Below are 27,051 nucleotides of genomic sequence, written 5' to 3' on the forward strand. Positions count from 1 at the left end.
TCTCACTAACCTAGTGTTTATCCAATCACAAGATGATTTGGCGCTTAAGCTTTCACAGGATTGTTTCTATTGATCTATACTACAATGGCAAATGGATCCCTCTGTTAAATCCTGTTTTTACAGGAGTTACTGTAGTAACTGTCTGACATTATGAAGACCTCCCATTGCTTTTATCATGTCTTTTTAAAAAGAAAAAAATCAAAGCTTAAACCCCATTAAAATGAGATTCTAAAGCTGTGCTAGAAAATCACCAAAACCAAATTTTTCTTTATAAAATAAACAATGCCATGTCTAAACCTGAGTGGCCCAGCACTGTGGTTCCAGTCCCAAGATGCTCCCACCGTTTTGAGGTATATCTAGGCTGGGGAAAGTTCTAAAACCAATTCACCTAAGCCAATTTTGAAACTGGTTAGAACCACAGTGCAGACTGTTTCAGGCAGTTTATTTATAGCACAGTAATGCCTATAATGCCTACCAGCCCCAGTCAAGGATTCCTACTGCACTAGGCATTGTACAAACAGAAAAAGGTGGCCTGAGCCATTTTTATTAAACTGGCCCAAGTAAAAAGTCAGGCTGTCTTCTACTGGGTCTATGCTGCAGTTCTAACAAGTTTTAAAGTCAATTTATTTGAACTGATTTTAAAATAGATTAGAAATTTTCCTCAGAATAGACAAGTTCTATATGACTTCAGCCTATTGCCATCAGAGTATTGTTCCAATGCATTAACCTCACTAATTACAGCAGTAGCTTTTAATTGTAAGAATACCTTTAAACTGTTTTTTTAAACTGTTTTTTTAAACTGACTACAGTTTAATTAACGGGCTGCCCAAAGTGGCAAGATAAATTATAGGCATGCTATAGAGTGCTATATGCGGCAGGAGGGCCCCTGTATTATGTGCAGTTTTATGTTTTTTGAAATGTGAATACCATTTTTTCTGAGCAGCTAATGGCTTCAATTTAAAAAACTAAAATACATGGAGTTTTAACAGAAAGCTTTTAAATATGCAGGTGGTCTCCACATCACTCTGGGATACGCAAGAGCCCTTGATACAGGCTTCCCCTCAGTAATGGTAGATATTTATGCGGCTGGTGGTGGATGGTAAACCCTGCTTGAAAACCCACTGAGGAGGAAAATGTGAAGGGTAATTTAACACTAAAGTTGAAAATAACTACTGCAAATAAACCTTTGCAATGGAGCTCAGGACACAGGAAGGAAAAGTTTTCATTATCTTTCACAGCTACTCTCCCCTCACATACTCCTCTCTGTAAAACAATGTCACCCATCCAGTCCAGTTCAACAGTGGGTAGCAGCTCAGTGAGAGACGCTGAAGGAAACCGAACACTCAAACTGCAGCACTCACATGGTATTTGGTGCAGTATCCAACTCATTTCCACTGTCAGACTGCCCTCACTTTGGGTTTCTTTATTTGGTTTGAAATACAGGAGGCATAAACCTTAAGCCCCCTTCATCTTGGCCGCATCTACCCCAACCCTAGCACATGTGCAAGAGTAGGCAATCAGTAATCCAGAAAGTTACTGGACATCAAGCCACTGTCAACTGGAGCTACCAAAAGGAGGCAAAATTGGCAGTGTCAAGGGCATAACGCCCCCCCGCCCCCTTCTCTGACCATGACTAGCGAGTTGCTTGATTTATTTGCTACAACAGAGATGTGATGATCACTGTAGAAGTGCAGCTATTACCCCACCCATGATACTCTGGTTCCAGGCTCCCAGCAATATATATAAAAGGGAAAAAGATTTGTGTTGAATAACAGGGGAGAGGGGAACCAAATAAATTCACTAGGTATCCCCCTCCTAGAGCTATGGTCTCTTCCCAAGAGCGTGCTGCTGAATTACCCTAGTTAGGGTGCTGCTGGATTGCTCCTTTGTGCACTCAGAGTGGACTTTTCACATAGGCAGCACAAGGCTTTCCCATCTAGCTGGAGACAGATGTGAGCCCTTGGTCATCTTGTGGAAGCGTTCTTAGAGCTGTCACATGAAGCGAGATGAGAGGAACAAGTAGCATCTTCATAGAAAGGCAAGACAGATCACACATCAGCCACATGTCACTCCTGTCCAATCCTACTGACTTAAAAAAAAAAAAGAAAAGAAAAGAAAAGTGTCTGGGGTTTCCTCTTCACTCCAGGGCAGCTAGTTCTTCCATGAGCTCCTCTTTCTCCCGCTGCAGTTCCTGCACCCGCTGTTTATTCTGCTCCAGTCTGTCCTCCAGCCACTGCAGGAGGGGACCACTGATAGCAGACATTTGGCTGCAGAGATTCTTGGTGAACACTGGAAAAGACACAAAACAACATGTTAGCGCAGAAGGAAGAATCTCTCACCAGGCTGCAGAATTGCAAAGCTTAAGTAGAAAGGTTTCACAACAGTATTTCACATTGAGACATCATGGATCCTCACAGGAAAGGGTTAAACAACAGCTACCAGTCCGAAGGGGAGGAGGGGAGAATACTTATAAAAATTATTTAAACCTGAGTTTTAGATGCCCTTTGGGGACATACAATAAAAAAATGACATGTAAACAAGCCTAGTGTAGACTGATTGTTTTTCATAGTTAAGGCTGCGAGTTTGTCACGGAGGTCACGGATTCTGTGACTTCTGCAGCAAGCCAATGCTCCCCCACCAATAGCAGCAGGAGTTTGGGTGCGGAGCTCAGGGCTGGGGTGCAGGAGGGGGTGAAGGCTCCAGGCAGCGCTTACTTCAGGGGGGCTCCCCAGAAGCGGTGACATCCTTTGGCTCCCAGGGGGGAGGCGCAGCCAGGGGGCTCTGTGCACAGCACTGCCTCTGCCTGCAGGTACCACCCCTGCAGTTCTAATAGGAGCTGTGGAGCCATGGAACCGGTGCTCGGGGGGAGGCAGCGTGCAGAGCTGCCTGGCCATACCTCCACCAAAACTGAGGGATGTCACTGCTTCTGGGGAGGCACGGAGCTGGGTAGGGAGCCTGCCAGCCCCACCAACCACCCTCCCAGCACTGGCGGGATCCTGCCCCCTCAGGCAGCTGCCCCTCCTCCCCCAGCACCTGCGGCACTCCCGGGCCAACCCCCTCCCCAAGATTTAGTCAGGGGTATATAGTACAACTCATGGACAGGTCGCAGGCTGTGAATTTTTGTTTACTGTGTGTGACCTGTCCATGACTTTTATTACAAATACCTGTGACTAAAACGTAGTCTTACTCATGGTCAATAGGGGAAAGAGTATCTTATATAATGAAAACATATTTTACACTGAAAGTTAGACATGACATTGGCCACTCTTGTGGTAGAACACCACTCCACCCTATGAAGATCAGAGTTAAATGCTATGGAACTGAAGAGACCTACTTCCCCTCAGTGATGTGTGACCACACACAAGTCTACGTTGGTGTAACTCGCATATGGAAGCACCAGAAGGTGTTCACAGGAATATGGATTGGTCCCCTTTACCCTGATTTCAATTCTGGACCAACACAGCTCTAAGATTACCCCTGAGGAAATTCTGCACCAAAAAAAATAAAAGTTCTGCACCCAGTATTTGAAAATTCTGCAAAATTTGTCAATAAATAAATATGGAGGCTCCCCACTGCTATCCTGGAGCACAGACCACTGGCTACATGGAGGTGGGAGATCTCCCTGCCATCCCTTCCTCTCCCCCCCACCAAAGGGTACGGACTCGGTGGTGAGGCTGCACCCAACCCTGACACAGCGCAAGGGCCGGGTCTGACCCAGAAACATCCCGGGGCCCTCCCCTCTGCACCACGCACATCAGGTATGGGCAGGCAGGCTCAGTCCTGAAGAGACTTAGTGTCAGGTGATCGGGTTCTGTGTGGGGCATTCTGGGTGCGGGCAGCTCAGTGTGGGGGCCAGATGCAGGGAGGATCTGGATGCACAGGGATCAATAGGGGCTTCCATGTATAAGAGCAATAGGACTCTGCAGGGAGGTCCAGGTGAAGGTGATTGGGGCTCAGCAGAAGGGTGAGGGGGGTAGAGAAGGAGGCCTGGGGCTCAGCAGTGATTTACCTCTCCACCAGTTGCTCCGGGCCCCCGAAACAATGCACCTGCACTGCTGGAGAGGGGCTCATGACCGCTCTTGCTGCTTCCCTTTGCTTCCCCTTATGGTCCCCATCAGAAAGTCATTTTTCTGAGGGGAAGCAAATACATCTGCGGGGGCAATGAATTCCCCCAGGAGTAATCTTTAAGATGCATCCATACTACAGTACCCTGTGCTGTTCCAACACCAAGTCGAATTTTATAACGGTTTAAAACCAAATGGATAAACTGAAGGAGGCCACCCAGTTCATTCCATTTGTGATTTAGCCCACCCCTTCAAACACCAGAAATGTAACGAATAATTTGATTCAATACTGAACTTCCCTTAGCCCCTAGTATAAGAACGGACAAGTTTGAATGTCAGCCAAGCTGTGGAGCAAGACAAACCACATGGCAAGATCAAAACATAGCGCTAAACTTGGGTGAAGTAATCTGTTCACAGGTTGGCTCAATGCTGAACATCTCCAAGTGGACACATGGTTACAATCCATGGTGATACTACTGCCCTCTACAGACAGAACCAAAATGACCATTTTTCAAGACTCATATTTCAACTCACAGTCCAGCATCCTTATTCCCAGAAGAGGAACCCTTACCTGAGCCATTGTGAATCTTGGTTACAGAGTCTAGATGGGTGAGGCTAAGGGAAAGAACAGAACACAGCTGGTGACAAGACAGCAATGAACTGAATATGAGGTGAACCTGAATTACTGAAGACAGCCACCTACAAGAGTGTAAAACCAAAGGCACTTTGGAACTACTAACCCTTACTTAATGGGAGTTCCACTGCATTGATTACACCACATCAAACCATGTATTATAATGAGCATCATGCATTCTCCATGCCGAACTCCACAAACAGAGGCTTATGACAGGAGGGTGTTAATCCTACTAGCATTTGGTCTTATTTCTCAAATACCTTCCCTTCTGATCAATCATTTTCACTCCTATCACACTTGGATAACCATGATCATGAGAGGATCATGCAGTTGCCTTAGTATCAGCATCACTGTCATACTATGCAGGCTCCTTACCCTTTTCTAGGCTAGAAGAAGAGCTGCTAGCTGTAGCCTCTCCATCTCTAGGAGTGGGGCCTGAGATACATTCCACTAAGCAAGGAGTTGCAGTCTTATCAGGCTTACAGATGAAAACTTTGGAAGAATTTTTTGAAACTAATGCCCCTGCAGAGGCACCTCAGGGAGCAGGCATCATTAGCCAGACATACAAATGCATAGGGTAAAGAGCAGAACTTTAGGACTGAGAGCTAGCTTCAAGGCCCCTCATGATACTAGGTGTAGCTAACCCTTTATTTCTTTCTACACTTGTGCTCTGCTCAGGATAAAGGACTATAAGGGTCAAGTACATTAACCTTAAAAGCTATTGTCATAAACTAGACCCTCTGTTGCTGTGGGACCCTGACTCCCCCTACCTGTGAATTCTCCTGTATGCATCTTGCTCCTCCTGGCACAAGATCTTGGGCAGCTCCACCGCCGATTCCAGGCACACTTTGCCAATGGTGTCATGGGGAACAACATGAATAGGAATTTCAATCCTCTCATACCTGCAAGATGATCATGTGCAAGTTACTGCCCCTGCTTTTGTGGTCTGCTGCTTTACACAGTCCTATATTCCATACAGCAGTAATGGCTTGCCCAACAGTGACATCACCATAGTTTTGCTGCCGGGCAGGCTTGCTCATGCTGACTGACAGACGAGAAGCAGTTTGTAATGGAACTCATTTTTCCCATTCCTAAACTGGGTAAAAACAGTAGCTAGGAAGTCAGCATTGGCGACAGCCCCTGATAAGCGTATGAACACTAAGGCTCCTATGGCTTAGATTCCCCTTTAGAAATTTGTCCACTTTCAAGCAGGAAATGAGACCTCCTTTAAGCATCCATAATTACTGGGATTAACACAACATTTAGTTCTACGTTCAGATGATCAAACAATAATAGTACTACTCATTAAAGTTACCCAGGAAAGCTGACAATTAAAAGGAGACAGAAGAAACTGATCATTTCTCTCCTGTGAGATGAATGTTAAGAATCTTTTCAGACAGTACTTACTCTGAGCTCTTCTGAGCCTGAATTGACTGGAAACAGGTGTAGAGTATCCGGCCTGTCTAAAAGAATCAGCAGAGATAAACATCAGACTATGGGCAATGAGAGCTCACCTGAAATCCAAACTTGCAAATAATACTTTCCCTGAGGGTTCAAATGTACCATTTTGAGGGAGAAGGAGAGAAAAAATCTTAATAAGCAAATACTGAGACACTCACTACAGCAGTGGTTCTCAAACTTTTGTACTGGTGACCTCTTTCACATAGCAAGCATCTGAATAAATTAAAAACACTTTTTTATATATTTAACACCATTATAAATGCTGGAGGCAAAGCAGGGTTTGGGGTGGAGGCTGACAGTTCGCGACCCCTCCATGTAATAACCTTGTGACACCCTGAAGGGTCCTGACCTCCTGCACTACAGACTATATTAACTATCATATGGAAACTCTTAAATCAGAACCATCTGATTAAACCAACAAAAACCTGGAAAACCTGGTCGAAGGCAACATTTCATTTCTAGTTCACCCCAACTGTTAGCCTCTCACAGGGGACAGTGATGTTAGACAAAACACTCTGAACTAATTAGACATAACAGGCCTGAAAGACAGGACAAAAAAAAAATCTGTACTGAATGGAATGTGTTATTGTGGTGCAGTAAGTTACTTTTTGATGCACACACAAGCACACCATACCCATTCTGTCTGGTCCCAGAGCTCAAACACCAGCAGAGCTATGAAACAATCTATAGGCTGCAGAATTCTACTGGGGGAATTTTCAAATGCACCAACCCTGAAAACACAAATCTATTAACCTATCGTTTCCCATCAAGTTTTCTTGCTACATTTGCCAATTATAAATTGGAGCTAAACACAAGTTTGCTTCCTCCAGAGCATTTTCTCTAACCACGTTCAACTGTAGCATTGAATATATTTGTGACCAAACCAGCCTGGAGATTAATTCACATCTGTGCTGCATTTACATTGATTACATTCCAGCAGGCCCCAGACCCAGCTCCAGAGTGAACCCTAATTTCAGATACCATTCAGGGTTAAACGTAAGACTTCACCTCCGCATCAAAGCTGAAGCTTCAAACTGGCATATGAAGGGTTTCTCTCCATTTGCAAGTTGCCTACCTTTGTGTTCTTATCCTCAATGAAACAGGAGAAGATGAGCCCCACAAAGCCCTGGTCCATCATCTGATACATGGCTTGAGTGCGAACATCTGCAGGTGTGAATGAAAACAAAATAAACAGGCTGCTGCTAAGCAGTGAAGGACTGTGCCCATCACCTGAAGCACCAGGCAAAGACTTGCCACCTTTCCAGATACCGCTCTTTATTTTCATTCTAGTCAAATGATTTTTTTTTTGGGGGGGGGGGGGTGTTGTTTTAAAAGAATACCTCTCCAGGTCCAAAAAATAGCCAGCTTTAAAGGAATATTTAAAAGTTTCCAGTAACGATCTAACACAAAACAAGGCTAAAATGCTAATGTTCTATCTTTAAAATCCTATTATAAAAAATGCAATATGAAATGATGAAGTAAAAAGTCAGCCTGATAACATTACCCCTGGGGGAATTCTGTGCCAAAAAATTAAAAATGCTGCAACAAAACTAAAAATTCTGCACAATTCTGCACATTTTATTTGTCAAAACAACACAATATAATCACACCAGTTTCAATTATTTTTGGTTATTTATTTCAAAATACCTGTCAGCAAGAATGTCTGTAACAATACAGACAACAAAAAAGATTCAGGAATTTTTTTTTGATAAACAGATTCCTTAGTAGGCATATTAATACAGAATTCTGAGTAATAATTCATTTAAACTACAATACAGAGCAGTATTTACCACACCCCTCAGAAGCAATGCAAAGGCCTGTGGGAGTCAGGGATAATGAAGGAGTTGAGGGAAAGGGAAGTAAATTGCTGGGAAGGAGCCTGGGTGTGAACTTGGAGGATTGTTGGGTATGGGTGGGTAAAATATGGAACAGGTTTTTTGGGGAGGGCGGGGAAGGATTGTTAGGGAGCTTCCCCCCATGCAGACCCTGGCTGACCCCTACCCGCTCCCATTCAGTCAGGCACATCTGCCCCATCCCCATGTGTTCCTGCACCCCTATCTACCCTTGCACCTCTTGTCCACATGTACCTCCACCCGCCCCTCAGACACCCACTCCCCTCCATCCTCATGTGGCCCTGCACACCCTCCCCTCATCTCCATGTGTCTCTGTGCCCCCACTAAGCCATCCCTATCCCTATGTGGCTCTATACCCCCACCCTGTCCCCACGTGTCTGTGCCCTCACTCAACCACCCCATCTCTGTGTGTCCCTGCACCCCCCCATCCCCATGAGTCTCTGTGCCCCCACTCAGCCACCCTCTGTCCCTATGTAGCTCTGCACCTTTTCTCCCATCACCATGTGGCTCTGCACCTCCCTCCTCCCGTGCCTCCATTCCCATTCAGCCTCTGCCCCAGTCTCTCCTCCCCAACTAGCCCTTATGAGCCCTGTCTGACCCCTCCAGCACCCCATGCTGTCGGTCTCCCCATAGCCCTTGTCTCCTGACCTGGGCCGACAGGTGCTGCGAAGAAAGCAGGCTCTTTCTCTGCCCTAGATAGCTGGGAGCTGCTGCTGCAGCATTCTATCACCACAGTGCCCTCTGGTGGGCAAAAGGAGGAAATGCAGCAACATTTTTGTGCAGAAAAAAGCTTCTGCTGAAAATTAAAAATATGCACGGCTCATTAATTATGCACACGTGCAGTAGCACAGAATTCCCCCAGGAGTATAACATGTATCCAGACAGTCAGATCAAAGCAGTTACCAGACACCCAAGCAGATTTCAACAGCTCTTTTGAAGAAGTATTGTTCTCTTGTTATAGCATACACATCCATGTACAGTAGAACCTCAGAGTTAGGAACAACAGAGTTACAAACTGACCAGTCAACCACACACTTCATTTGGAACTGGAAGTACGCAACCAGGCAGTGGCAATAGCAGAGCCCCTCCCTGCTACCCCCGCGCACAAAAATAAAATAAAAAAGCAAATACAGTACAGTATTGTGTTAAATGTAAACTACTAAAAAAAGATAAAGGGAAAGCAGCATATTTCTTCTGCATAGTACTGTTTCAAAGCTATATTAAGTCAATGTTCAGTTGTAAAAACTTCTGAAAGAACCATAAACATTTGTTCAGAGTTATGAACATTTCAGATTTATGAACAACCTCCATTCCTGAGGTGTTCATAACTGTACAACTAGAAAAAATAAAGACATCCAAAGAGCTTTGAGTATCTCCTTCTGTTCCTTGTGTTTCTGACTGCAGCTCTGAACTTCCTGTCTTGAAGAAGACCTAGAAACAGACTTTGTCTACTTTAGGAATCCAGAGGACTTCCCATTTTCGATAATTTGAATGTAGGGAAAAATGTGCGATTAAAAACTTCAACAATATCACTTTAACAAAAAAAATTGGACAATGAAGCACATATCCATATGAAGCTCTGGGCTGAGATACTCCTTACCCACATGAGACGGCCAGACAGTTATGTGTGGATGAGAATGATACCAGCCCACAACCCTCATGGGACGTCCTGTAATCTCAGCCAATCTGTGTGTCAGTCAAGGTACTTTCAAAACAGTGATAGAGCAGAAGAGACTATATGTCCCTTGTGCAAGTTAAATAACCACCACGGGGCAGAATCCAAACATGCCCCTCAAGGGTTAATTTGATTTTAGTACATTAAAGGGAAGAATGACAGGTGACGGTGTGCGCTGAAACTATCTTCCTCGTAGCCACCAATGGACAACCTCATCCTCACAGATGTAACACTTCCTTGAACAGAAGCAATGTGCATTTGTACATAGAAATATATGACAACAAATGCTAGTAAGCTACCCAAAGAATTGGACTCTTGCCATTACAAGGATTACATGTAAAAAGGGCTTTTCTACTGGGAGAGTTTTCAAATACACCAAACCTGAAAACACAAACCTATTAACCTTTCATTTCCACAAAGTCTTCTTGCTGCATTTGCCAATTCTAAAAGTGAAAGGTGAGCTTTCTTCAAAATACAAAGGCAATCTTAAACAAAAACTCCAGGGATTAGTTATAATACTTTGGGCGTTAGTCTAAACATTCTCTCCTCTATTTGGCACTGGTGAGGCTTTATCTAGAGTACTGTATCCAGTTTTGGGCTCCCCACTACAGAAAGGATGTGAACAAATTGGAGAGAGTCCAGCAGAGGTCAACAAGAATTATTAGGGGGCTGAGACACATGATTTACGAGGAGAGGCTGAGGGAACTGGGCTTATTTAGTCTGGAGAAGTGTGAGGGGGGATTTGATAGCGGCCTTCAACGGCCTGAAGGGGGGTTCCAAAGAGGATGGAGCTAGGCTGTTCTCAGTGGTGGCAGATGACAAAACAAGGAGTAATGGTCTCAAGTTGCAGTGGGGGAGGTCTAGGCTGGATATTAGGAAAAACTATTTCACTAGGAGGGTGGTGAAGCACTGGAATGGGTTACCTAGGGAGGTGGTGGAATCTCCATCCTTAGAGGTTTTTAAGGCACAGCTTGACAAAGCCCTGGCTGGGATGATTTAGTTGAAGTTGGTCTTCCTTTGAGCAGGGGGTTGGACTACATGACCTCCTGAGATCTCTTCCAAGCCTTATCTTCTATGTTCTTCTCTACACATATTAAAAACTGTAGCATTGAATATATATATTTGTGACAAAACCAAGTGATCAAGAACAATGGGTAATTACAATATGGTTCCATCACATCATTCAAAAAGTGTGGAAAGAGACTGCAGCAGTGGAGAGCTATAGCATTGCCTCTCAGGCCTGGTCCACACTAGGACTTTAATTCGAATTTAGCAGCGTTAATTCGAATTAACCGTGCACCCGTCCACACCAGGAAGCCATTTAATTCGACCTAGAGGGCTCTTTAGTTCGAATTCGGTACTCCACCCCGACGAGGGGAGTAGCGCTAAATTCGACATGGCTATGTCGAATTAGGCTAGGTGTGGATGCAAATCGAACTTACTAGCTCCGGGAGCTATCCCACAGTGCACCACTCTGTTGACGCTCTGGACAGCAGTCCGAGCTCGGATGTTCTGATCAGCCATACAGGAAAAGCCCCGGGAAAATTTGAATTCCTTTTCCTGTCTGGCCAGTTTGAATCTCATTTCCTGTGTGGACGTCGTGGCGAGCTCAGCAGCACTGGCAGCGATGCAGAGCTCTCCAGCAGAGGAGTCCATGCAATCTCAGAGTAGAAAGAGGGCCCCAGCATGGACTGACCGGGAAGTCTTGGATCTGATCGCTGTGTGGGGCGATGAGTCTGTGCTTTCGGAGCTGCGCTCCAAAAAACGGAATGCAAAGACCTACGAGAAGGTCTCCAAAGCCATGGCACTCAGAGGATACAGCCGGGATGCAACGCAGTGCCGCGTGAAAATCAAGGACCTGAGACAAGGCTACCAAAAAATCAAAGCGGCAAACGGACGCTCCGGAGCCCAGCCCCAGACATGCCGCTTCTACGAGGCACTGCATGCCATTCTCGGTGGGTCTGCCACCACTGCCCCACCAGTGACCGTGGACTCTGAGGATGGGATAGTGTCGAGGGGCAGTTTCTCGGCGATGTTCGCGGATGGGGAAGATGAGGAAGGGTTTGTGGAGGACGAGGCAGGCGACAGCGGTTACAATACTGCTTTCCCCGACAGCCAGGATCTCTTCATCACCCTCACAGAGATCCCCTACCAACCCTCCCCGGCCGTTAACCCGGACTCCGAATCAGGGGAAGGATCAGTCGGTAATTGCTATAAACATGTAAACATTTATTTCTTAACAAAACAGGAATAAAAACTATATAAAAAGAAGGTCAATGCATATAGGTATTGAACAAAAATCCTCTTGGGACAGTTCAACGAAGCTCTCTGAGAGGTACTCGAAAAGCCTCCTTAGGAGGTTCCTGGGGAGAGGTGCCTTGTTGGGTGCTCCGTGGAAGCACACTCTTCCGCGCCAGGCCATCAGGACGTATAATGGGAACATCGCCTCGACCAGCATGGCAGCATAGGGCCCTGGTCTGTGCAGGGATTCACGCAGCATTCGCTCTCTGTTTGTCCTGGAGACCCGCCTCAGGGTGATCTCGCTCAGCGACTGCTGCATCTAATTAGGGGAATTACTTTAATGTTACTATTGTGAATGCTTGACTTTTCCTTTGCATAACAATGACCGTCGTTTAACAGCCACGTGGTGGAGGCTGCAGAGGAAAAGCATACAGGGATCTTTCCCGGGGACAGCCGCGAGGGGCTGGAACAGGGTCAGACTTTATGCTTTCCAGATTGCCTGCAGCAGGAGGGCCCTGCTATCCATTAACTGTTAAGCAGCCTAAAGTTTCCGGCTTACCAGGCCTGGCTGCTACACGGATTCTGCTGTCCTGCCCCGCTTGTCCGATCTCCAGTGCAAGACCCCAGGCAATGAAAGCGAATGCCGAAAATTCGAACTTGTCCTGAGAGCACATGAGATTAGGTGCCCTGTATGGTCTTGTTCATAGAAACTGAGTAGACTGTGTTCAGTGTTCGCAAACATGTATCTTTGGAAGGAAATCACTTCCTTTTTCCCATCACACAGCTGCGGCTCTTTCCCGAACTGCCCCGGCATCCCCCTCACAGAGGCTGGCGCAGATTAGGTGGCGAAAGAAAAAGACTCGGGACGAGATGTTCTCTGAACTGATGGCCATTTCCAGAGCCAGTGGAGGGAGACCCTCTCTCAGCAGCAGCGCTCACACAGCGAACGGGAGGACAGGTGGCGGCAGGAAGACCAGCAGGCGACTCAAACGCTGCTTGGACTAATGAGGGAGCAAACGGACACGCTCCGGCGCCTTGTGGATGTTCTGCAGGACCGCAGGCAGGAGCAGAGAGCCCCCCTGAACTGTATCTGCAACCGCCCTCCCCCGCCACAAAGTCCTGTCCCCCGCTCACCCAAAATCACAAGAAGGAGGGGCGCTAGGGGCCGTGAAAACTGTCACTCCACCCCAGCAGAGCGCTCATGTACCAAACAGCTCTCATTTCCTAAAGTATGAGAATTGCTTCCCTTCTTGGCTCACCCGATCCCAAATCCCAGTTTCATCCCCCAACTGTGTAGTTGAGTATTAAAAATAGTTTGCTGTTCGTTACTGTTTCCGTCATGTTTCTTTGCAGAAGACTTTGTGTGAAGGGTGGGGGAGGGGTTTGTTAATTGCATAGGACAGCCACCATTAACAGGGTACAGACATGGGGGCAGGATCAACAGCAGGTCACACACAGAGTGCAGTCACTAGGCACCCGGGTCACTGTGCGAGGTGTCTGCTGCCCCAGGTCAGTCTGGGAGGTGTATGTTGCCCCAGGGTCCGAGCGCCTGGCATCCACAAATGGCAAGGCAGGCTGCCCTTACCATGCCCTTCCACCCTAGCCATGAACCTCTCCGATGCCCTGAGCCCCAGCCAGAGCCATCATCCACCCACACCTACTCACCCTTCCCACACACCCCTCACCCCTTCCTGCAAACCCACCCCTTCCTGCACACCCTCCGGTAACCGTCCTACCCCCAGAGACCGCTGTAGGAGCAGGAGCCTCTCAGTCCTCGAGTGTAGAAGCGGTATGTACATCACTGCACACCGTACCCACCACAGTCTGCGTCCCTGTTGTAACCCTTGAACGAGAATTCGTTAGTAAAGAAAACTTTGTTAATTAAAAATGTTCCAATAACTTTATTTTTAAACGTCTGTTGGAAGGGGGGAAACCTGGTGAACGGGGTATGTAACCGCTGAAAATAGACAATAGGAACTGAAACAGGGGCAGGTTCAGCTTCTCTGTAAAGAGACTGGACAGTCATAGGTTACCCTGCTCTCTGAGGAACCTAGCTTTCAAAGCCTCCCGGATGCACACCGCTTCCCGCTGGGCTCTTCTAATCGCACGGGTGTCTGGCTGAGCGTAATCAGCAGCCATGCGATTTGCCTCAACCTCCCATCCCGCCATAAAGGTCTCCCCCTTGCTCTCACAGAGATTGTGGAGCACACAGCAAGCTGCAATAACAATGGGGATATTGGTTTCGCTGAGATCCAAGCGAGTGAGTAAGCTCCTCCATCTCCCCTTGAGACGTCCGAAAGCACACTCCACCACCATTCTGCACTTGCTCAGCCGGTAGTTGAAGAGCTCCTTGTCACTGTCCAGGGCGCCTGTATAAGGCTTCATGAGCCAGGGCATTAGCGGGTAGGCTGGGTCCCCGAGGATCACTGTAGGCATCTCCACATCCCCAACACTTACTTTGTGGTCCGGAAAGAAACTACCTTCCTGCAGGCGTCTAAACAGACCAGAGTTCCTGAACACACGCGCGTCATGAACCTTGCCCGGCCACCCGACGTAGATGTTGGTAAAACGTCCCTTATGGTCCACCAGTGCTTGCAGCACCATTGAAAAGTAGCCCTTTCGGTTAATATACTGGCTGGCCTGGTGGGCCGGTCCCAGGATAGGGATGTGAGTGCCATCTATAGCCCCACCGCAGTTTGGGAATCCCATCGCGGCAAAGCCATCTATGACGACCTGGACGTTTCCCAGGGTCACCACCTTTGAGAGCAGTAGGTCAACGATTGCGTGGGCTACTTGCATAACAGCAACCCCCACGGTAGTTTTGCCCACGCCAAAGTGGTTCGCTACTGACCGGTAGCTGTCTGGCGTTGCAAGTTTCCAGAGGGCTATGGCCACTCGCTTCTGCACACTCAGGGCTGCTCGCATACGGGTGTCCTGGCGCTTCAGGGCAGGGGCCAGCAAGTCACACAGTTCAAGGAAAGTGCCCTTACGCATCCTGAAGTTTCGCAGCCACTGTGATTCATCCCAGACCTGAAGCACTATGCGGTCCCACCAGTCCGTGCTTGTTTCCCGGGCCCAGAATCGCCGTCCCATAGCATGAACGTGACCCATTGCCACCATGATCTCCACGGCGCGGCGTACCGTGCTTTGTGAGAGGTCTCTGCCACTCTGACACTTCACGTCCTCACCGCGCTGCCGGAGCCTCCTCGCCCGATTTCTCAGCAGCTGACAGTGGAAGAGGTGTTCGATAAGGTGCGAGGAGTTGACAACGGCCATAAGTGCAGCGATGATCGCAGCGGGCTCCATGCTCGCAGTGCTGTGGCGTCCGCGCTGTCACTGACCAGAAAAGTGCGCGAACAGAGTTCCCGCCGGCGCTTTCAAGGAGAGAGGGCGGGAGTGATGGTTGAATGATGACAGTTACCCAAAACCACCCTCGACACATTTTTCCCCCAGAAGGCATTGGGGGCTCTACCCAGCATTCCAATGGGAAGCGGGGACTGCGGGAACTGTGGGATAGCTGCCCAGAATGCACCGCTTCCAATGTCGACGCTTGCCCCGTTAGTGTGGACTCACAAATTCGAATTAGTGTCCTTGGTGTGGATACACAAATTCGAATTCATCAGGTCGAATCCACAAATTTGACCTAAGTTAAATCGAACTACTCCTGTAGTGTAGACATACCCTCAGGCAGAGTATGTGAAAAAGTGGTAGGCATCTTTATATTAACTACAATAAATCAAGGGTACTGAAACCAAACAGGTTTGAGGTCTAGAAACCTTGTTGATAAAACTTCCTACTGAACACAGCCCTTTCTGGCTACAGTCTTTGTAAAAGGATATCTCTGCTTCAGTAGAAGCAGCTGAAAGCTGCTCCGGAGAAATCTCCACTCGATCCTTCCTCTTATCTGAACGGCGCAGGATAATCACAGAATGAATATGAACAATTCTGCTGGTGTCGACCTAATAATAAATGAGGGAGCAAGAATCACTCATCTCTCTCAGTGAACCAACTTCTCAATGACAGTGCTGCTATCACATCTTTACTAAAAAAGCATGTTTTCCAGCTTAGAACTCTTAAAACATAGTGATAGGTTTTTCAGTGGGTTACTTATTCTAGGTTTTCACTTCTGAAACCAGGAATTTAAAATTCTTGAAGCTACGAGTTTAGGGTGTCACAAAAATCTCACAGCTGAATTGGCACAAGTGGCTGACTACTGAAAAGACAGCCAAGACAAGAGTAGCCAGCTGTAGGCTCCAGAGCAAGAGTGAGGCACATATTACCAGAGCTGTGCAAGAAATGCTTATGCAGAACATGTCTAAACTATGCCAGCTTTGGTCATTACGATTATTTCTTCAGTTCCCTGAGGATCAGGTTCACCCATGAAGATAGAATTTAGCAAGTTTATTTTTGTGTAAAGATATAACTTAATTACATGCTTTTTTGCATATTTCGCTTTTAGGGTCAATCAGGGCATGAAAAGCCTACCCAACACCCACTCGCTCAAAAACTAAACCTACTTATCAAGTCAAAACACACAGCCATGCCCTTTCCTGCAGGCCACTCACCTGATGCTTTGACTTGGAACATGAAGAAATGGTCTCTTATTGGCTAGACTCTGCACATCCCCCACCCCCAAATTAATGCTAGTGCTCTCAAGCAAACACTAGTCAATGCTGCACTCAGAAGATACACAATATATCAGTTAGCATTGGGTCATCCCCCACTGACAAGTCCATGTTGTCCCCCAACCAATATATTACAGCCACCGCCCCCCCAAAAGAGCCAGTGTTTACTAGGGCGCATTAGCAGTGGCTGCCCTTCTCCCTAGCAAGAGCAGAGGCACTGGAACTGTCTCCCCGGGGTAGGGGACACACCCAGTCCCTAGTCTATTTTGGGGGGCAGGCTGGCATCCCCGGGGTGGGGGACACACCCAGTCCCTCGCCTATGGGGAGCAGAGGTGGCCAGGCACCCGCGGGGGGACACCCCTGCACACCCAGCGCCCGGGCTCTGGGGCCCGCTTGCCCGCGGCCCGGCCGGTACCTCCCCGATGCACAGCCCCATGACCTCCTCCTTCTCGGTGCTCAGCGCGTGGTTGAGGCAGACCAGGAAGGCATCCGCCTCCAGGTGCACAGCCTGCACCGCCATCTTGGCACCGCCACCACACCCACCCCGGAAGCGCGGGTCACGCCGCACGTAAGAGCCGGCTCTTCGCGGCCAATCCCAGCGCAGTCTGAAAAGTCAACAGCCAATGGCCCTCTCTAGGGGCAGTTCAACTTCCGGTCAGGCTGTCGGAAGCGTCCGGCCACATGCCTGAGCTGAGGCACTTCGGTTCCGGCCCTTCGAACCCTCCGCTGTGGGCTGTGGACTGTGGACTGTGGAGAGCGGAGTCCGCGGGCGGGGGCAGTGTGCGCTGGCCGCTGGGTCTCCGAACCGCCCGGGGCCCAGGAGGTACAGAGGAAGGGTGGACAGGAGGAGGGGTTTGAGCGGCGCACACGGTGATGGCCGTTAGCTGGCTGGGGGCTGCAAGTAGGTCACTAGGAGGGGGCGGGGCAGGGCGTCTCCTCAGCTGCATGCGTCCCGCAGGGGCCGAGCTGGCTGCTCCCCCCAGGCTGGGCCATTTCTAGGAAGGAGGCAGCCGATGTCTTAGTGAGACACAGGAAGTCGGGGGCGAATGTGGGGTCCGCGCCCTCCAGTATGCAGCGGGATCGGCTCCCCCACTCCCATGGGGAAGAGCAGGGAGGGAGGCTAAGGAGAGGTCTCGCAAGCCCCTGGGGACATTGGAGACTGCACCCCCCAATAACTCCTGCTGGGGTAGTGGGGCAGGACGGGGCAATGTGCCCTGACAGGGGCAGCTTTGCCATTGGCACCTAGGGCGCTGGGTGACCATCATGCCCTACCTCGCGCAGAACAGGGTGGACAAAGGCTGGGCAGCTGGTTTTCATCTGACATGCGTGGAGTGCAGTGCCCCCACGCCCGTAGGCCTGGCTCATTCACTTGCGGGGAGTGGGGACTCTTAATTTGGCAGAGGTTTCAAGGTAGATTTTAAAGTCTCATGGTGAAGGGGTTCAGTTGCCTTTGGGCATCAGTGAGCTATACCCTGAGAGGGTCTGTCCCACACTGGGTCCCCTTGTGAAGCCCTTTTGCACCTGAATTGCATGCTCATTGTGACTTCAGCTTCATGCCCTCCAGTAGTCTGGTGGCCAAGGGTTGGTAAATGGCTGCACAATGATTAGAAAGCATTGATGGGGATGGTTCTGCATGGGGGGAGGCCAGTAATGCCAAGTGAATTTGCAACACATTTTGCCTTCAAATGCCATAATTTCTCTCTCCCCCCCTTTTATATCTGCCTGTGCTCATCCTCTCCTGCTTCTTGGCTACCATGCCCTATTTCTGCCTTGCTCTTTCCTTGCTGTGCTCCATTTGCCTTCCTCTCATCTGATCCCATCAAACCTAGATCTTCCATTCCTAACTTCTGCTCAACTCTCTGATTGGTGAACCTCTTCTATCCCTGAATAATTTGAGCAGAGTGGAAAGCTGAGTGTCTGTCAGATGCCTCTGCTCTATGCAAGTACTCCAGGTAGAGTTGAGAGTGGTTAAATTAGTGGTTAAATGTGTTGTAATGGCTCACCTGACTCATGGCTCTTGCATGTATGGCTGGTTTAGGGTTGATGGGCTATATTTTCAGATGAGCTCAGTTCCCATATAGGCACCTAAATGAAATGGCCATATTTTTAAATCGGCACCAAACAGATTCCAGTGAAAACAATAGGAGGTGCAGGATGCTGCAAACTTTTGAAAAACTGGCCACTTACTAAAGTGCCTAAATGGTAGCTGAACTCTTCTGAAAATCTGACCTGACCCCTTGTAGTAAATACAATTTACTACAATTAACAACTACAAAATGTTTCACATGGGCACAGACTGTTTAGCACTCAATGAACTGTAGCTCTGGCGATCGTCTGAGATGCAGCTAGCACAATTTCTTCATCTTTCCTTGTAAATTATTTATTGAATCAATCTTAAAAGCTAATAAATTATGTTTATCACACGATCTAGCCCTCCTACCAACCATTTTCATGCCTATACGTGAAAGCCACTGGTGTCCTAGGACTCCTTTAAACTTCAACAGCCTGATACTGAGATGGGCTGAACACCTGCACTCCTCTGCAAACATATTGATAGGACATAGGATCAATGATAATAGGTAGATTCTTTAATTCTGAAAATTTCAGGCTGGATAATGATTCTGTTTAGAGTATGGAACAATATGGGGCCAAACCACATTGTGTAGAAAATAAGGAACAGTTCTTATATTGTAAAATAAATAGTAAGTAACCTCATGTCTCCTTTCTGCTGCTGCTTCCTACAAGCTGTTTGATTGCCTTCTCTGTATAATCAAGAATAGGAGTTTTGTATGTTTTCTCCCTTCAAGTTATTCTCGAGGTTTTAGATATGATCCTTCCTGCTCTTTACTTTTTCAGATCACATCCATGTTTCTCTTCTGTGTTAGCTTTTTTATTTTTAAAGAAAGATATTTCTTACTCCAGTTCCATGTCCTCAAGACCAAGCTGCCACTAACTGGGAATCTTGTTGGCAGCCTCACACAAGAGGGACAGGACTGAGTGGGCCATGGGGACTGAATTCACCTGTGGAATTCAGGACAGAGTTGGAGCACATTTCTGAGTCAGCAAATAATCTGGAATTCTATGGGCACATTAATGATAGAAAGGTAAGGCAGGTGTCATTTAATTCATAAAAATCTACAGGATCATAATTTCAATGGTGTCACCCTCTGACGCATGGCGGGGGGACTCGCTCCCCCTCCCCACCCCACTCCAGGTCCTCCAGTTGGTGGAATTTTTTGATAATACATTGTCATCAGAAATGGGTCAAGTTGGATATCATTTGAAAGCCCTTTCTTTCACAAAACACAAGGGTACCCAACATGACAAACCTAGAACAATTGTGTAGATATACATTAGAGAAAATGTTTAAAAATCAACTTTTAAAAATTATACTTGAACACAGGCATGTCAAACATGCAGCCCTCACAAAGCTAAATCATGGCCCTTGACTGACCATGCTGTGTCATCAGTTAATGCCAGAACTGGATACCTGATTAATTTTTTGATGTTACAGATTATTATAAATGGAAGGAGTACTTCGAGTTGATTTGCCATCATTGGCAAAAAAGAAGCAGTTCAGTTGTATCGACTATCGGCTTTGTTTTTTATGCCAAAAGAGTTGTAATGAGGCACTGGTTAAGATGTCAGCATCAAGTCAGAAATTACTGGAATCCATCTGCAAATGGTATGCACTTTGTTACATAACATACAGTATATAATTAATTACAATCTCAAAGTAATTTATTGCAAAATCCTTGTTTTTACTTTGGTCTTGATCATTTTTAGGCATTAGTGTGGAGATAAAGAGTAACATCTAGTAGCTGCATCTTTGGAGAATACCGCCGTGGAGAACTGGGTTAAACACAATGCTTCATTGGCACCTCACATGCTTATAAGAAGTGCTCCCATTAACTGAATTTGGAAAGGCTGGAGAGAAAGTACATCAAGCACCCAGGAAAATGTTGAAGATGCCAGGATGAGTGCCATCTGTGGGCGAGTCTTTGCTGTTCTTTATTTGATCTGTCAGGACTGCTAATTGGCATTTGTACCTCGCAGCACTGGAAGACTTTGTTAAATACTTCTTTGCTTTAGATTTAACCAGCTATATTGTGATGATTGCCTGGTACCTCCCTAAAATAAGAGGTATAGAAAAATGGAGGAATTTTGAAAGGGAAATTAGGTTGTTAAAAGGCCGCCAGCTCCCTTCTGTGCACTTGGTTCAGATGAACCCCTAGAACAGCGGGGAAAGCCCCTGGCAGGCTGGGCCGGTTTGTGTTCCTGCCACATCTGCAGGTTCAGCCGATTGCGGCTCCCAGTGGCCATGGTTTGTGGCTGCGATCGGCTGAACCTGCGGACACGGCAGGTAAACAAACCGGCCCAGCCCGCCAGGGGCTTTCCCTGCACAAGCGGCGGAACAAGTTTGGGAACCACTGCCCTAGAACATAAAAACAGAGCAACAAAAGTGAAGGGGGATAGAGTGGGCATAATACAGTATCCAAAGGCTCTTTCACAGTTTTTCCTGACAAATCCAGAACTCCATCCATCAAGTTTTGAATGAAACATTAAGCATGTCTCGGATGACTTCCCCAGAAAAAGCCAAGCTCCATCTAAATTCATTAGGTGCAGTTATATGCCAAGAAGGGGCAATTTTAATGCTACAGGATGGCAACCTGTTTGGGCCAGAGCGCATTAATATTATGATAAAAACAATCTTCAGTGATGAGATAACTGAAGATGTCAGTCAAATGCATACTTCTAGTCATGATTTGTATGAAACCTTTAAAATCCAAAGAATTATTCCAGGCTCTTTCAATCTATGGGCTCCAGTCAAGAAGAACAGACTAAAGCTGTGCTCTTATATAAGAGAGAAAGTCAGAGGGAAGGTGGCAGGGACAATTGCTGAGTTAACCACACATAGGACATTGTTTGCTCTTCTCCTGGTTGTGTCCAGATCTCAAAATGATGTTGATATGTGAGACTTTGGAAAAGTACAAGTTCTCTGTGGTACCAAAATTGATGTTTGAATGTGATAGAACAATGTATATGTGCCAGGCGAAAAGCAAACTAATGCACATCTTCCATTGTGTTCCTAAGCCACCACCTATTAACAATGTGACTGGGACCTTATACCAGCAAAGGCCTTTCAACATAGCAATCATAGATGCTATGGTTGAGATATATGCTCTCAACAAACTAGAAACTGTTAATACCTGCCAAGATTTGGCTGAACACTTCATTATGAGGTTACAGAGAAAATACTGGATGTATGACAAAGTCCACCTTGCATTTGATATGTATGCAGAGAAAGCAATGAAAAATAGTACCAGGAAGAAGACACTCCATGGTATTACAACTGTCCAATACAAAATAATTGACTCCACAAACTTCTCCAATGTCACAATGGAAGATTGACTGGAAAGACCAAATTATCTTACTGGAAGGCATTTGATTCAGCCTCCAGAGACTTTCCTCACTCTTCAGGTACTCGGAATGGCTGAAAGTGTCACTGATGAGGTCATAAATGCACTGGAGGCATTTGTATGCTGAGTGTATCATTTTAAGACCAACATGACAACACTCACAGAGCTACATAGATGGATGTTTTCCAAGAAGCAGACAAATGGAGAAAAATTGCCACTGACAAGGGGTGCATTTATACCTGCTAACACCAGGGCAAATTATCGAGCAATGGAACGGCTCCAGGATGATTGAACACATCCAAAACTATTCTCCCTATGGATGAGTCTTGTTATGTGTGAAATACCATATACTCCTGAATTAATCCTTCAGCTAATCAAATGCTCATCTGCAAATACCAGATGCTCACTCTGTAAATGTTTGGCCATCAGCCTGTCTTGTATGGAGATGCGCGAGTGTGGCGTGGACAAAGATCAGTGTGACAGCATGTCTAGCAGTGGTGGCCTAGACCGAGATGACATGGATGGTGATTTTGCTGAATAAATGTTTTCAATCCTACAAGTCAAGGCTAACTTCTCTAGGATTACCAAAGATCAATGTCTTTTTTTTTTTTAATGTAAGCATTGCATTCCTGCGTTGAAGTATAATTAAATAAAGTTGATTTTTAAGCATTTTCTCAAATATAATTGTTCTAGGTTTGTCATGTTGGATACCATTATATTTGTGAGAGAACGGGCTTTCGAGTGATACCCATCTCAACCCATTTCCAACATTACCCTGTTATCAAAATTTCCACCGACTGGAGGACCTGGAGCTAGGGGGAGGAGGATGCGACTTCCCGCCTGTCGCAGAGGATACCATTGAAATTATGATTCTGTAGATTTTTATGAATCAACTGGCATTTTGCTGTCACTAACTTGCCCACAGAATGAGATTTTACTACATTACACTCCCAGACTAAAATGGAAACTTGCACAGCTGCTGCTCATGCTGTACCTTTCACTAGCACCACATTCATACCAAATAAATATACATCTGTATTTTTCTAATCCAAGCATAATCTAATAGTATTTGTAGACTTTGTGGGAGATGTTACAGTCACACCACCCTGTGCTGTGATCCTGTTAGATTTAGCTAAACAAGATCAAACTGGGTCAGTACCTGGATGATAGACCACTAAGGAAAACCTGGGTGCTGTAGGAAGTAGAGTTGGTGATCCAATAGGTGTCAGCCAGTGCGGAACTGAACTGATGCTCCAATGTGGTGTTGGGGGGAACTGTGCTATTGGAAGTTCTGTCTTTCAAATGACATATAAAATCAAGATCTTGAGCATTCATGATCATTATGGAGTCCATGGAGTAGGGCAGTATCCTGGCCAAATTCCAACTTGGGTAATTACGTTCTGCTCACTTAAGGTGTACAGTGATGGTTTCCACATATCGGTGTTGGATAAAGTGACTCCTATGCATAGTTTGAGAATCAATTCAAGTCTGTAAAGCACTTTGGGATCTTCCAGAATGAACGGTGCAATAGAAATGTCACCTTATCCTTTACAGATCGTTCCAGAAAGCCTCGTGTTGAATGACTTCAGTGCTGATTTCCTTGAAATGCCAGTGTTCCAATTCATTATTTGGTATGTCCGAGGTGTATAGGATAGCAAGGGAGTGTATTTTCCCTGTGTATATTGCACTGAGGCAGTTAATAATTTTTCTCTCTCCCTGAACTCTCCTCCTGTTTTTGTACCCAGATTTGATTACTTGCATGCAATGTTTGCCTTATACATCCACAAGTTTTCTGGATGAGATCACTGTATTTCACTGGGATATTGCTTCTGGTCTATAGCAGGTAGACCTTATACTGATTAGGTCTTAATTCTTTTACTCCACGTTAAAGATAGAACTAAGAAAAAATGGTTACTCACCTTCTTGTAACTGTTGTTCTTTGAGATGTTGTTCACGTCCATTCCAATCAGGTGTGTGTGCATGCACGTGCACGGTAGCCGGAAGATTTTTCCCCTAGCAGCATCAGTCGGGTCAGTCTGGGCACCCCTTGGAGTTGCACCTTCATAGCGCTCAATATAGAGCCCTGCTGACCTGCCACCCCCTCAGTTCCTTCTTGCCAGCTACTCCAACAGAGGGGTAGGAGGAATGGACACGAACAACACATCTTGAAGAACAACAGTTACAAGAAGGCGAATAACCATTTTTTCTTCGAGTGTGTGTGTTCATGTCCATTTCAATCAGATGACTCTCACGCCCAGATTCAGGAGGTGAGGTCGGAGTTGTCCACTGATTGGAGCACCACTCTTCCAAAAGCCACATCATCTCTGGTCTGTTCGGTGATTGCGTAGTGCATGATGAAAGTGTAAATGGAGGACCATGTTGCTGCTCTGCAGATTTCCTGGGTGGGAACCTGCACCAGGAACCCTGTTGAAGAGGCCTGACCCCTGGTGGAATGCACAGTGATGGAAGGAGCAAGTACTCCTGCCAGGTTGTAGCACTCCCGGATGCAGGACGTGATCCATGACAAAATCCATTGGGAAGAGACAGGAAGACATTTCATTCTGTCTGCCACTGCCATGAATAACTGCACCGAGTTTCGGAACGGTTTCATTCTCTCAATGTAGAAGGCTAGTGCTCTGTGGACATCCAATGAGTGAAGTCTTTTCCCCCTGCCGCCAGGGCCGGCTCCAGCTTTTTTGCCACCCCAAGCAGCGGAAAAAAAAAATTGAGCTGCTGCAGAAGTGCCGCCGAAGATGAAAAGACAGAGTGAAGGACCCGCAGCCGAATTTCCGCCAAAGACTAAAATGGAGCGCCAAAGTGCCGGACGTGTCACCCCAATAACAGACAGAGTTCCACTCTTTTCTATTGGCTGCCCCAGGCACCTGCTTCCTTCGCTGGTGCCTGGAGCCGGCCCTGCCTGCCACTTGAGTGTGGCTTAGTATAGAATACCGGTGGAAGATATCCTGGTTGATGTGAAACTGGGAAGCAACCTTCGGGAGGAAAGCCGGGTGAGGTCTGAGCTGGACCTTGTCCTTATGGAACACAGTATAAGGGGGTTGAGGCTGAGGTTATTGCTACCAGAAATGCTATCTTATATGAGAGATGGAGCAGGGAGCATGTCGCCAAAGGTTCAAAGGGCGGTCCCATGAGTCTGGAAAGGACCAGATTGAGGTCCCAAGCTGGGACAGGCTGCCAGAAATGCAGGTATAGCCTGCTGAGCCCTTTAAGGAAACGGCTGACCAAATGGCCCTCTGCACCTAGATGAAAGGCAGAGATGGTGGCCAAGTGAACCCTTATTGACGACATGGACAGCCCCTACTGCTTGAGATGGAGGAGATAGTCTAATATAAATTGCACAGAGGCAAGCGTCAGGGGTGAATGATGCTGCGCTGACCAGATTGAAAATCTCTTCCACTTAGCAAGGTAGGTGGCCCTGGTGGGCTTTCTACTGCCCAGGAGGACTTGCCTAACCAAGTCTGAGTAGGAGAGCTCCATTGGGCTCAAGCATGGAGCTTCCACACCATCAAGTGCAGCAACTCTAGGTTCAGATGTTGGAGACCCCCATGATCCTAAGTTAGTAAGTCTGGGAAGAGCGGCAAAGTGACTGGAGCTTCCATGGACATTTTTAGGAGTGATGTGTACGGTGTTGGCGGGGCCAGGCTGGAGCTATCAGAATCACTGAAGTTTCTTCCCTCCATATCTTGAGGACCACCTTGTGAACCAGAGGGATGGGCGGGAATGCGTATAGGAGATGGCCTCCCCGTGGGAGGAGGAACACATCCGTGATGGATGCTGGGCTGTGATTCAGGAAGGAGCAAAACCGCTGACACTTCCTGTTGTGTTGTGTGGAGAACAGATCTATCTGGGGAAAATCCCACTGATGGAAAATTGAGTTCAGGATTTCCGGGCGAAGGGACCACTCATGGTTGTGGAATGACCTGCTGAGATGATCCGCCAACTCATTCTGTACTCCAGGGAGGTAAGATGCTTGCAGGTGTATCGAGTGTTCTGCACAGAAGTCCCACAGCATGAGGACTTCCTGGCACAGGGGAGAGGAGCGTGCACCGCCATTTGTTGATATAAAACATCGCCACGGTGTTGTGTATCAGTCATGACAGACATCTCCCTTCTAGGTGTGCTCGGAAAGTCTCTGGCATGCCAGACGTACAGCTCTCTGACATTGATGTGGAGAGCAAGATCTGCCTGAGACCAGAGGCCTTGGGTTCTGAGGCCCAAATGTGCCCTCCAACCCAAGTCTGAAGTGTCCGTCACTAGCGAGAGGGATGGCTGAGGGCTGGTCAAAGGGACCCCTGCACATACTACCTGTGGGTCGAGCCACCACAGGAGGGAGTCAAGTACCAGGCGAGGCAGGGTTACAGTCCTGTCCAAACTGACCCGGGCTGGCCGATACACTGACACCAGCCATGACTGAAGCGGTCGAAGTCTGGCATGCTGAACTACGTAGGTACAAGCTACCATGTGTCCTAGAAGTTTTAGGCAGTTCCATGCTGTGGTGGTGGGACACTGTCTGAGACCTCGAATAATGTCACCCAGGGCTTGAAATCCAGGGCGTATGTTGATTACAGTACCATCCCTATAAATTCTGTCATCTGAACTGGGGACAGCGTTGATTTCCCCTTGTTCAGTAGCAGGCCCACTTCATCGAAAGAAGCTCTTATGAAGATGAACTGCATTTCTACTTGAGTCCTGGATTGGCCCTTGACCTGTACCTGTTGCCCGTGGAGGAACGTGGCCACGACTGCCATGCACTTGGTGAATACGAGGTGTGGCTGACAGGCTGAATGGGAGGACTGTGAACTGGTAGTAGGTGTTGTTCACCACAAACCTGAGGTATTTTCTGTCGGACTGAGTTGTTATTATGTGAAAGTATGCATCCTTCAAGTTGAGGGTGGCATACCGGTCTTTTGGATCTAATGAAGGGACATTGAAGGATGGTGGAAGGGCGGGAGGGTACAGAATAGGATGGAATATCCCCTCTCTACTGTGCGGAGCTCTCAGCAGTCTGAAGTGATACGGGACCAAGAACAGTAGAAAGGGGACAGTCGGGACAAAAAGGT

General features: G+C 47.1%; 3 protein-coding genes across 10 annotated transcripts in view; 2 read left to right on the plus strand and 1 right to left on the minus strand.

Moving 5' to 3' along the window:
• On the minus strand, positions 1 to 18,030 carry BRCC3 (BRCA1/BRCA2-containing complex subunit 3). 2 transcript variants are annotated; one of them, XM_045029852.1, is made up of 8 exons: positions 17,826 to 18,030; positions 15,768 to 15,887; positions 9,613 to 9,700; positions 7,235 to 7,323; positions 6,106 to 6,161; positions 5,469 to 5,600; positions 4,636 to 4,679; positions 1 to 2,289 (listed from the first exon to the last, which is right to left on the minus strand). In XM_045029852.1, exons 1-8 carry the CDS (start codon positions 17,916 to 17,918, stop codon positions 2,138 to 2,140), a joined length of 774 nt encoding a protein of 257 aa, XP_044885787.1. In that variant the 5' UTR covers positions 17,919 to 18,030; the 3' UTR covers positions 1 to 2,137. The 2 variants fall into 2 exon arrangements, with proteins under 2 accessions (XP_044885787.1, XP_044885785.1); XM_045029850.1 differs by lacking the exon at positions 17,826 to 18,030 and adding an exon at positions 16,969 to 17,093.
• The window catches only part of CMC4 (C-X9-C motif containing 4), a 20,067-nt gene continuing 10,249 nt past the window's right edge, over positions 17,234 to 27,051 (plus strand). The window contains exon 1 of one of the 3 annotated variants that reach the window (XM_045029854.1): positions 17,234 to 17,376. The gene's annotated coding sequence lies outside the window, so the exon portion shown is untranslated. Of the gene's footprint in view, positions 17,455 to 17,492; positions 17,621 to 27,051 lie in introns of those variants that run through there. The other 2 variants (XM_045029856.1, XM_045029857.1) reach the window with 2 other exon arrangements.
• Positions 17,262 to 27,051, plus strand: part of MTCP1 (mature T cell proliferation 1) — an 18,219-nt gene continuing 8,429 nt past the window's right edge. For 2 of the 5 annotated variants that reach the window (XM_045029853.1, XR_006582134.1), the window contains exons 1-2: positions 17,314 to 17,376; positions 23,528 to 23,604. The gene's annotated coding sequence lies outside the window, so the exon portion shown is untranslated. Of the gene's footprint in view, positions 17,455 to 23,527; positions 23,605 to 27,051 lie in introns of all 5 variants that reach the window. The other 3 variants (XR_006582136.1, XR_006582135.1, XR_006582137.1) reach the window with 3 other exon arrangements.

This window comes from Mauremys mutica, chromosome 9 (genome assembly GCF_020497125.1).
Source record: "Mauremys mutica isolate MM-2020 ecotype Southern chromosome 9, ASM2049712v1, whole genome shotgun sequence".
Taxonomy (NCBI): Eukaryota; Metazoa; Chordata; order Testudines; family Geoemydidae; genus Mauremys; species Mauremys mutica.

Excerpts from the sequence above, each read along its gene's own strand:
- BRCC3 (XM_045029850.1), bottom strand. The coding sequence starts at position 17,073 with ATGGCGGTGCAGGCTGTGCACCTGGAGGCGGATGCCTTCCTGGTCTGC. Across the intron at positions 5,601-6,105 it reads CAGGCTCAGAAGAGCTCAGA|GTATGAGAGGATTGAAATTC; the intron begins GTAAGTACTGTC and ends ATCATCTTGCAG. Across the intron at positions 2,290-4,635 it reads CAAGATTCACAATGGCTCAG|TGTTCACCAAGAATCTCTGC; the intron begins GTAAGGGTTCCT and ends TGTCTTTTCCAG.